Source organism: Podarcis liolepis (assembly GCF_965112155.1).
Source record: "Podarcis liolepis genome assembly, chromosome: 4".
Lineage (NCBI taxonomy): Eukaryota > Metazoa > Chordata > Lepidosauria > Squamata > Lacertidae > Podarcis > Podarcis liolepis.
This window is the reverse complement of record NC_139558.1, coordinates 89011055-89022063: the sequence shown is the minus strand read 5'-3', so window position 1 is coordinate 89022063 and position 11009 is coordinate 89011055. Positions and strand designations below refer to the sequence as shown.

Below are 11009 nucleotides of genomic sequence, written 5' to 3'. Positions count from 1 at the left end.
CTCTGATAAACCATTCATGGGAGCAATTCTTTGGCAGTCATGGCCTGCTTGCGGGCTTCCTATCTGGTTGACCACTTCGAGAATAGGATGGTGTGTTAGATGGGCCTTTAGGGCTGATCCTGCGAGGCTTTTCTCGTGTTCTCATGACTATATGGACCTTTGTTCTGATCCAGCGCGACGGTTCTCAAATCCATATATAAAATTAATTTCAAAAGCACCTTCCAAGAGAGCCACTGAACTGAAGAAAGAAAGGCACGCCACATTACAGGGCTGGGGTTTCTCGCCAGTTTTTATTGAACCAATAAAATTCCTACCGATAACAATGAAAGAAATTTCAGCAAGTATAAACGCTATACAGTTTTTAAACAAACCCCATTGTTCCGTACCTATAAATAGAATTTTTCAAAACCTCATAAAAAGTGCAGATTTTATGAATTGCTGTTAACAGGTTAATAATATGCACACACAAATTCCTTTATTGAAAAATATGGTGTGTTTTTTTTCTTTTTGTCTCAGCTCGCTAAAAAGTTCCTTCCGCATCTGTTCAGATACAATTCAAGTTGCGTTAACTAAAAGCTTAACAGAAAGAAAAAGAGTCACACAAACAGATCCAGTTGGATAGGCTTGTCCAATAACCACGGATGTCAGGAAAATGCCAGCTGAACTCTTGGTTCTGTTTGCAAGAAGTCCTAAATTGACACAACTGCAGCAAGAGACACACGTGCAGTGCAACTCTATACCTGTCTACTCATAGCTAAGCCCCCAGTGAGCTCAGTGGGGATTACTCCCATGTTGCGTATGACTTTGCACCCCGAGGGTGTGGTGCTTTTAGGATGGGCAGCATCTAGGGTTCACCCAAGTGCTCCAGCTATTCCTGGACTTAAATATTTCTGGGGTGTAGGAAATGCTTTGTTGCTCCAGAGGAGCTTTATCCTGCACTTGTCCTGAGATAACAAGAGTTCTCCTAGACATATATGCTGTAGTAAAGATAAGCTGTTAGCCTCTTCTCAACCCACCACCCTTCAGTGCCATTAAACTCCTTGTTGCCAAGATGGCACAGCCATTGGTAGGCAACCAATAGCCGCTTGGCGAGGCAACCATCAGCTGAATGAGTTGCATACACTCTTAAGGAAAGAGTGTATTTGTTTTAGTCAGCTTCTCTGCACAAGGAAAGCTCTCACAAACATGTTGGGTCCATTGCTTGGAGTTTCTGACCTACTCCTTTTCCCTCCCTAGATAGTCTTTGGCTAACTGCATCCCTTATGGCAAGGGAAATGGGCCTGGCGTCTTCTTATGGAGTTCAGCCTTAGTTAGGACTGCCTTCTTGGCCTGTCTAGACCTTTATGGTGGTTCTTCCTGGGTGATCATGGGAGGCCATCGCCTCCATTCACTAAGACTTTTGCATTCCCCCTTAACACATCCACTCAAGAGCTAGCACTGTACTCACTTAGTTTTGAAACAACCTTTCCCCTCGCGTGGTGCAAAATGAGCTCGTTTCCCCAGGCATGGGGTGGTGGTGGTGGTCACTATTTGAAACTTACAAAGAACGTGATCTTGCCTCTACAGCAAGGTCTGTTCAGCATGGACAGTCCTAAGCGGCTATGGATTTTACCAAGTCAGTTACTTTACAAAAGGGAAAAGAAATAAACCAAAAAAGCTTAAGCCTATATAAAACACATCACCTTTCTCTCCCCACTCCCGCAATACACACGTACAAAATGCATACACGTGGACGTTAAAAAAAGAAAAAAGCTGTGCGAATCCTAAATTGCATCATTGATAAGCTTATTCTACGTACAGCCATAATGTAGAACGAACAAACTGAAAATGGGCAACCTTGGAGGACTGGACCATCCAACTCGGGTTAGCCCTACATTTCACAAACTTTTTTTTTTATTAAAAAAAAGAAGTTACAGTAACAAAGTCAAGGACCACAAAGGCCTATCACAGCTTCTAGAAAGACACTACGTTTAAAAGGAGGGTGGGGGTGTAAAAAAAAAAGAAGAAGCCGAAAGAATTAAAGCAACATCAATACTGATTATTTTGCAGAGACCAGGTAAGACGTTCACAACATGCTACATATAGGACTTCAAACTAAGAAAAGAAAAAAAGGTCAGTTTGCTTGGCTACCCTGCATTTGTTCAGGTACCATTTTGGTTTTTACCCTAGAGAACCCCATGCATGGACTAAAGGATTATGTAAACCAGGGGGTGGCCAGCTTATGGGTCACCATAGTCTGCAGGCATTCACTGGGAGCCAGAACACTCAGTACCACTGCCACCCCGTGGATGACCAAGCTGAACAAAATATTTAAAAATGGCTCATGTGTGCCGAGATGGTCATTCAGGCTGCAGATGGAATGTGCAAGCAACAAGTCCAAGAGAATCTATGCAGAATGCTAGGTGGACATTCAATTGCTTCGCTGCCGTCTAAGCGAAACTACGGAGAAACATCTGACCACCAAATTGATCAGAATGTATTTGATAGGGCTACCAAGAGAGAGGGGGCAGAAAAAGGTGCTTTGGGGGCTGGATCCTACCCTTGTATGGTTGGCTGCTCAGCCCATAGCTTTGGTATCTCAGCCTACTGTACGCTCAGTTAAATTGTGTACCTCTTTAAACAGGGAGCTCCTTTCTACTGTGAGCTCAGAAGCGAGAATTAAGGGGAAAGAAGGGGAGACAAAATAGCATGGAGCAGAATACTGATATAGCTGAGGTTTCTACTGCCTCTGCAAGTTTTATTCATTTATTTCCCAAGGTCCACAATAATTTAAAAGGCAAGGGCTCCTGGATGTTGCCTGGGCCATGGGAAGCTACTGAACTGCTGCAGCTAAGCAGATGTGGAGCTGGTCATTCCTTTGGATGGGGGGCTGCTGGGAGCAGAATAAAAAGCAGAATAACAGCAGAATACAAGAACTAAAAAGGATTTTAGATAAGTACATATGCCTTCCTCTGGAACAGTGGTTCTCAACCTCTGGGTCCCCAGATGTTGTTGGACTACAACTCCCATCATCCCTGAGCTCTGGTCTTGCTAGCTAGGGGTGATGGGAGTTGTAGTTCAACATCTGGGGACCCACAGGTTGAAGATCCCCATTTGTGACCAAATTTATACAGAGGGTTGTTATTTAAGAAAATGAAGGCCTCACTCTGGAAATCAGAATGAAGGCTCAACAAACAGTACACATCATCTGATCTCTCTGCAGACAAATCTGGATGAGTGCTCAACAAACAGGCTGCCTGGAAGCGCCTTAAGGGTTGTGGAGCTTGTGCCTAAAACAAGCATACAAAAAACCCCCACATCCACTTGTGGCTTTCCTTGCTTTGTAACAAACATCTGTGGCAGGAGTCTGGCACCCTCTTCATTTAGTCCTGCCACTCCAATTACAGAGGAAAATGTACACTCCACAGAGGTGGGAAATCCTTACAGTTGTGCAGGAACCTCACATGCCAATTCTGATTTCTATTATTCCCGTCTCATAAGATGTGCACCTTTTGACCATGTTCCACCTTTCGAAGGATAGACTTGAGAGCATACAAATCTAGAAGAGGTTTGTGGGGGAAATGCGAAACTTTTAAAATTTATTTGGCGCTGTAGAAAGCAGAGCCCAAAATACCGCAGATCCAACTTCCCAACTCAAGCAACAGCATTCTGACAGAAATCTCCATTAAAAATGGTCCATGCCGTTCAGCAAATGTTTGTGTTGAAATCTGCCTTTGTATGATGGGACTCTATGCTCCTTTTATAATGCAGGCCCACTTTTCTGTTTTATTTGTGCAAAGAACCCTTCACTTACTAAAAAAAGAAGCACTCTTTTAAAATGTCAGCAAGGGATATAAAAAACCTGAATGGTTCTTTTTGAGGGGCAAGAAGGTTCAAAGCTAGTTTGAATTTCACCCTCTTAACTAAGATGGGCCAGTTCTGGAAGGCCAGTTTAAGCAAGCAAATTTCCAATAGTATGATACCCGAGGCAATCTTAATCGGCTGTGAACGATCGCCAAAGACGACGACGATGCAACGTACCATACTCATTTGAAAAATCTGGCCAGGAGGTTTGTACACGCCTTCCTCAATGTTAGGGGAGTGTTAAGTGTGTACCCCATCATGGTTTAAGGGATTTCACACACTAGCTGGGCAGTGTACCAAGAGCCCTGATGCACCAGTCCAATGCCCATCTAGTCCAGCATCCTATTCACACAGTGGCACCGATTGAAGCAGACTCAGTTGAAAAGAGTGGATTGGCACTAGTAGCCAAGAAAGGTATCATTCAACCGCCTTCCAACAACATTAAGACACAGATGAACAGCTGTACCCCTGTGTGGGGCAAACAAAGGTGGGATGGGGGAGCAGTTCTAATGACCGATCGGACCCTCAAATCAGACTTGGGCAAAATTTCAAGTAGCAACCATGCTATGTGTGCCTGTGCTTGCAGAGGGGAGGCTGAATACGCAGGGAACCTAGAAACCTGTTTGGTTAACATCAAATCACATAACAGTCCATTTGCTTTTGAGCCTGGCAGCTGCTGCAGATCAGAAGCACACCAAACGCCAAACTATTTAAACAAGTCAGTTCTGTGAATTGATTAGGGCATCTGAACACTGTGGGACTTGCTTCAGAGTAAACATAACCTGGAGCTGGGCAGTAATGACCTGATCCCCTGCCCCTGACCAATATGCCTTGATTTATTTATTTTTTGTTTATTTCTTTACTGGAGCTAGAATCTGGAGTTTCCCCACACATACCTATTTCCTGCATCTGCACTTGCAGGCTCATGTCTGAAACTTCTCTCTCTCTACCGAGTATGTGCAATTCCACCTGTGAGCCCTTCTGTCTCCCACCCCAAATAAATTTGATGCAGTTTCCCCCCCACCTAAAAAAGGAGGGGTGGGGAGAGGTCTTGACAAGTTCTTGAAGCAGCCATATTTTATTTTTGCAATCACAACAAAAATAGCAGAGGGAATAAACAAGCACTTGAGGGGCCTTTTTATGCACTAAGTGGCAGCCTGAGTCCCACCTCCCACTTTGGGGATTTATATCCTGCCATATAATCCACAGAGCCTGCTGGGGGACTCCCTTGCCACCAAGTCCTGCTGCTACCTATGGCTGCAGCTTATGACACTCTTTTGCCCCTTGGTTGACAACTAGGGCAGATTTTGGCCCAAGGGTGCCAGTTGCTGACACATAATCCAAAGCCATACTAGAAGAAGCAAAACAAAAACGAAAAACAAACCCCCAACTATGCCTACACTGCAAAAGAATGATATACATTTTTGACATCCATGAAGTTTGACGATTCATTCACATGTGCTATTTTATAAAAAAATAGATTTTGCACATTTTCTAATTTGGCACATCTGTGAGCTTAAGGGGTATACGTCAAGCAAAGAAGTACAATCATATTCACTTGGATGCCTACTCTGAATGTCAGCATTTAAAAACACACACACACATACACACACATACACACACACACACACACACACACACAACCCCATCACATTTGAGTATATAAAGCTATGCACCAGATCATGACCACATAAAATGTCTACTCTGAATCAAACATCATCACCTTGAAACATTTTGTTAACATTCAAGTTTGCCATTCTATTTCTAAGGAAAAAACACAAACTGGTTTTCAAAACAACAGGTCCCAACCTTGGATACCACATGTAGGTCTGAAATCATGTGAAATCAAGTTTACGCTCCTGTTAATGGATTCACTTTATATATATTTCACAGAAGGGAGAGAGAGAGAGAGAGAGAGAGAGAGAGAGAGAGAGAGAAAGAAACCAACAGTCTTATTGATTTAAAATCTAATTGCCTCTCACTGAGATGACTATTCAGTTCGAACAATAAAAAAATCTAGAAGAAAAGGCACTAATGCTTCTGCAATTGGAACACCAGCCTCCCTGTTAAGAAGAAAAGCCACGACTGCTCTGAAGAAAACGTTTAAGCTCTTACAGTTACATACAAAGTCTGTTTATGTCTCTACCTCTAAATGTGAAGACAGATGTTATATCTGAAGAGCTGTGGGGCCAGAGGGCTCAGTCCTTCCCCAGCCGATTTCCCTGCATCCACGCCCTGCCTGGCTTTTCTCTGCAACATGCAAACAAGTGCCTGGAACAACAGCAAAGGGTAAACGAAAGAAAGAAAGAAAGGGGCAGAAGTTCCCCTGGCAGAAGTTGCTCCTTCCCCCTCCCACAATCACCAGGGAGGTGTTTGGTGGAGACCTGTCAGCACCTTGCTGCAGTTCAAATCCAGTCAGGGTTAAGCGTCTTAAAAGTCCCAGGGAGTCTCCAACGGAGCCCTCAAACTCTTCCACTGAAATAAACCTGGCTTTGGACAGGACAGGGGTCAGGGCAGCGCAATTCCAGCTTCTGCAATGGTGCCATGCCAAACACAACCCATAAAGGTAAGCTGCAGGCAGCGTTTGCACAACCCATCCCCATTGCAGACCGCAGGTGCAAATGGCTGGATGCTCTTGTTAAATCCAACGCCATCCTTCAAAACGCTTAACTTTAGCTGGATTTTGATTCGGCTTTTTAAAACACACACACACCCCTCCCGGTTTCTCACATGCACAGACAGAGCAGTGAGCTACCATTCATCCTCAGCAGCAATGCATCGCTCATTCAGTAACTTGTCATCACTGTAGGCATTTCCTTCCAAGGACATATAGACACACTACTGACTCCAACAGGTTTCAACGGTTTCCTGGGAAGCTGAACTGGTTTGGGAAGTGTGTGTTTGGGGGTGTCTTTTAAGAGAAAGCCCTCAGCACTATTCCCAAACTGCAATTCCCAGACTTCTTTAGGAGGAGCAACACATGCAGCCAATACGAATCTGTAGTGTCAATATCGTCTGGGAGAGTTTCCATGTCAAAACAGCCCTGGCAATTCCAAGCGCAGAAGGTTACGTCTCTTCAAAGCAACAAACAATTTTTTCAGCAGCCAAGGGGTGTGTGTGTTGCAGGACAATCACACAACATCACAGCCGTTAAGAGAGAGAAAGATCAAGTAATTTTTTTAAAAAAATTTAAAATAAACCCAACAAAATAACCACATCCAAACTTTAGTTCCTCTACCCCCTCTTTTTTTACTTTTCCAAAATTGCTCTCATGAAAGAAATCACTGCAGAAGTCTTCAATGTACAAGCTTATTCTATATTGCTTTCTACAGCCTACTGGAATGAAGGTCCATCTCATTCATTTCCAATGTGTATAAAAGCAGGTAAAAATAAATATTCAGGGGGACACAAAATCTGACATCAATCTCAATTCAGCAAAAGTTAGTCACAACTGAGTCTTGTAAAAATCAAAAGAGAGGAAAAGACTGGGGCTTAAATCGCTTTATCGACTACCCAAAAGGCTTGAGGGCAAATTAAGGTTCCTTTCCTGGATCCCAGATAACTGGCAGTGGGACACAAAGGGGTGGTCTCCAAGCCCCGCTGGGCCTAAGCAGTGTTGATTTCAAGGGAACTCAGTTGAGACTAGCTTTTCCTGAAGCAAGCCAGTCACGTGAAAGTCTCTATCATGTCTTGTCTTTCTGGCCTCTCTTTAGGCACTTCACTGGATCATTAATGCAAGAAGGTAAAGCTCTAAAAACCAAGACATTTGTGCCCTGAAGGGAATAAGGAATCAGTGTAGTCAAGCAATGCAAGGGCAGGACTCTCTTGGCTGCTCAATTCTCTTTCCCAACAATGACATCTGCCCATGGGCACAAGCCAATCGGCCCGGCACTCCTCTGGCACCTCCTCCATTCACTTCTATGGAGCTTGCATGGGGTCTCCCCTGCTAAAAGGAAGGTGTAGAAGGGCTCGGGGACATCCGATTAAACCAACGCTTTGGTGCTCGAGTAGGAGCCGATTGTTTGCAGCAAACACTACCCAAGTTTGGGAAGGAGAAGCCATTTTCCACCGCGGTCATGTTGAGCGGGACATTTCAGCAGCGACTTGGTTAAGGAAAGGCTCGCTCTTCTGCTATATATTGCACTTCCTTTGTTCACTCACGTCAACGTATAGAAACATGATTCTTAGCTTGAAAATATTGCAGAGCGTTCTGAAAAATATTTGACGGGAATCGATTTCCCCAAAGCTTAAGCTGAACACTGATATAATTAAGAAGTGGGGGGGGGGATGACAGTGGAGCAAAACGAGACTGCAACTCAGGGGCAAAGCACATTCTTTGTTTGTAGAAGGGTCCCAGGTGCGGTCTCCGACACTTTGAGTTAAAGGTTAGGGACGATTGTGACCCAAGACCTCAAGGAATCACTGCTGGTCAGAACAGACAAGTCTGACTCAGTAAAAGACAGTGTCGTACAAGCAAAGCTTTCAGGGGAGGGGGAAATCTAGCTAAGCGACTAACACATGCTCTGCATGCGAAAGGTCCTGGGCTCAATCCCTGCCATCTCCAGTTAAAACCATCTCAGGTAAGAGGGCTGGGAGAGACTTCTCCCCTCAACTTTGGAGGACCAGAACAGTCAGACCAGTGGCCTGATTCAGCACAAGGCAGCTCTTTACAGTTTTAAGAGAATGTGCTCTTGCAGATTGCTCTTTTGTTTCTTTGATCGGACAGCATGTGTGCGTGCGTGTGCTGGATCTGCACGCATCACATTACCACCAGATCAATGAACCAGTTAAGGACGAACCTGGATTTCAAAACTTTTTTTAAAAAAACTCTTAAAGTCAAACTTCTACAAGTTCAGATATCCCAAGTTAAACTGGCTTGCTGGCTGGGCAGTAAGTACCATTCAAGCATCATTAGGGTCAGCAGAAAGAGCAATTGTAGGCAACACAGAAGAATGCAATCCCTGAACTGATTATGTACAGTTGAAATGGATATGGTAGAAAACCCTCTTCGTTCAGAAAAAAAAGCATTTGAATGCTGTGTCTCAGTAGCACGCTGCAGGATTGGCAGCAGTTCTTTTCACATTAAAAAAAAAAGGCAGACAATAGTTGCATCAGCTTTCACACAGCCTCCAAACTACTGCCAAAGTACTAAAATTCTAGGAAATCTCTAAGAATAAGCCAGTTGAGCACTTCAGTTTAAACACAGCACATACTGGATTCAGGAAAGCTGCATTAATATTCTAGAAAGAACTAAAAGGAGAAAATAAAATAAAATCCTTCGCTCTGGATTCCATTTGCAGGAAAAAGTGGGTAGGAACAGAAGCTCGGAAGATGCACCAACAAGTGTTTTTCTTCCGAGCGTGAGAAGAAATAGCAAAAGAATCAAATATAACAAACCGTTTTAGGGTTTGTGACCAATACTCCAACTGGAAACAACTTAAGAAGTAGTGTTCCTCAGTGCTATTTTTGCTATCGTTAGTAATGTTAAGCATCAAGAAAACAGGGGGGGGAAATATATAGATCATTGCACGTTAACCACCGCGAGGAAGGCGGCTTCAGCTTTTGACACTAGAGAATCCAATAACCTGATGCTACAACCACAGGCAGGTGTTTCTGCACATCTGTTTGGAAGCTTTCTTCACACGCTTGCAACGGCGGTTCAGGTCAAGTGGCGCGTAATGGCACGGAGGGCGTAAAGGAGTTCCGCCTGCATGCGCGCTTCCATCAGGAGAAGGTTCACGTGGACCTGGAGGAAAGATTCAAACAAAAAAATGATGATGGCATCTTCTAAAAATACATAAATGCCGTAGCTCACCATGAGGTCGACCAAAGGGCATTTATATTTCTTTCAGCTTTATCATTCCCGAGTTGAGATTGTGATAAATGGGTTTGCCACTCGTCAGACTGCAGCATCCAGCAGTGACCTGCACATGTGAACAAGCCATTGCAGAGACGATCTTTTGTACTACCTTGTCATGCAGTGTGTGTGTGTGTGTGTGTGTGTGTGTGTGTCAGCATTCAGCAGAATCCAGTGTGTTCATTTTTCCAGGGTGTTTCATAGTGGTGTGATGTGGCAACCCCAAAGTTTCACTCTTGGTGGCTGTGCAGTGCAGAACTTCACATTAATGAAATATGAACTTCGGATTTATGGATATGGAAGCTTCCCTTCTTAACAATGCCATTTCCCCTGTTTACACATAGACACTGGTTCATGCATCCATCAATGAGACACTCACCTTCTCCGAGTGCTTGAACTGGCGCCAGTAGCTATCGTACATGCGCTTGGTAGTTCGCTCTGGGTAGCAGGTCACTGTCTTAATGTAAACCTTCAGGCTCCGTTCAAGTAACTGATTAACTTCTCCATAATCGTAGTCATCATACCTAAGCAAGATTAAGCCGGCCTGAATCTCTCTTTTCTGAGAATGCACATCTTAAAAAGAGCACCTTTCTACTGCACAATTGTTTTTAAAAAGCATATGCTGGGGTAAATCTGCCTGAAGATCAGATGATAAGTCTCCTAAAGCCAGGCTGGTATTGTTCAACTAGATTTGCAAAAGGAAGGGTGGCTGACCTGTACAGCTCTTCCAGTAGCCGGCAGAACCCACGTTTGGAACTGCACAGAGGCCACAAAGAATAATGCGCTAAATTGATTTGAATATAATTTACACCCTTGTAGATTCTTGGGGCCCAATTCACACTGTACATTTGACGGGCTTCAGGTGATGACAACCATGACTCCCATCCTGAACACACACACATTTCTATGGTGGAAATGGACTGCACAGCCCTTTGGCTTCCTGGAAGTCATTTTGAACAGCTAAGGGGAACTCAGAGGATTACTGTTCAATTAATTTCCAAATAACTGGTTAACAGATTTTTATATGCACCCTAGAGAAATCACTCGAGGGTCTTTGATTCCAGAACACATGCTGCACGAGTGTGTCTAAATTTACTGTTCTGCTTGGTTTAAGAATACTTCGTCCACCCCAACATCACCCATGTTGTCCCCATATTTATGCTGATAAATACTGCAAACACCTTACAGGGTGGAGGGAAGACAAATGATTTTACCCTTTTATCCACTCTTTCTCCCTTCCACTTGAAACATGCTATTGTGAATGCTTAAAAGGTAAAGGTACCCCTGCCCATACGGGCCAGTCATGTCC

At 43.9% G+C, this 11009-nt stretch overlaps 1 protein-coding gene across 1 annotated transcript in view; it reads right to left on the bottom strand.

Moving 5' to 3' along the window:
- Positions 1 to 271: 271 nt before the first annotated feature.
- Positions 272 to 11009, bottom strand: part of SESN3 (sestrin 3) — a 67158-nt gene continuing 56420 nt past the window's right edge. The window contains exons 9-10 of the mRNA XM_083499759.1: positions 10080 to 10224; positions 272 to 9589 (exon numbers count right to left, since the gene is read on the bottom strand). Of these exons, the coding sequence (XP_083355885.1) occupies positions 9503 to 9589; positions 10080 to 10224 (232 nt within the window). The 3' untranslated portion in view covers positions 272 to 9502. The remainder of the gene's footprint in view (positions 9590 to 10079; positions 10225 to 11009) is intronic.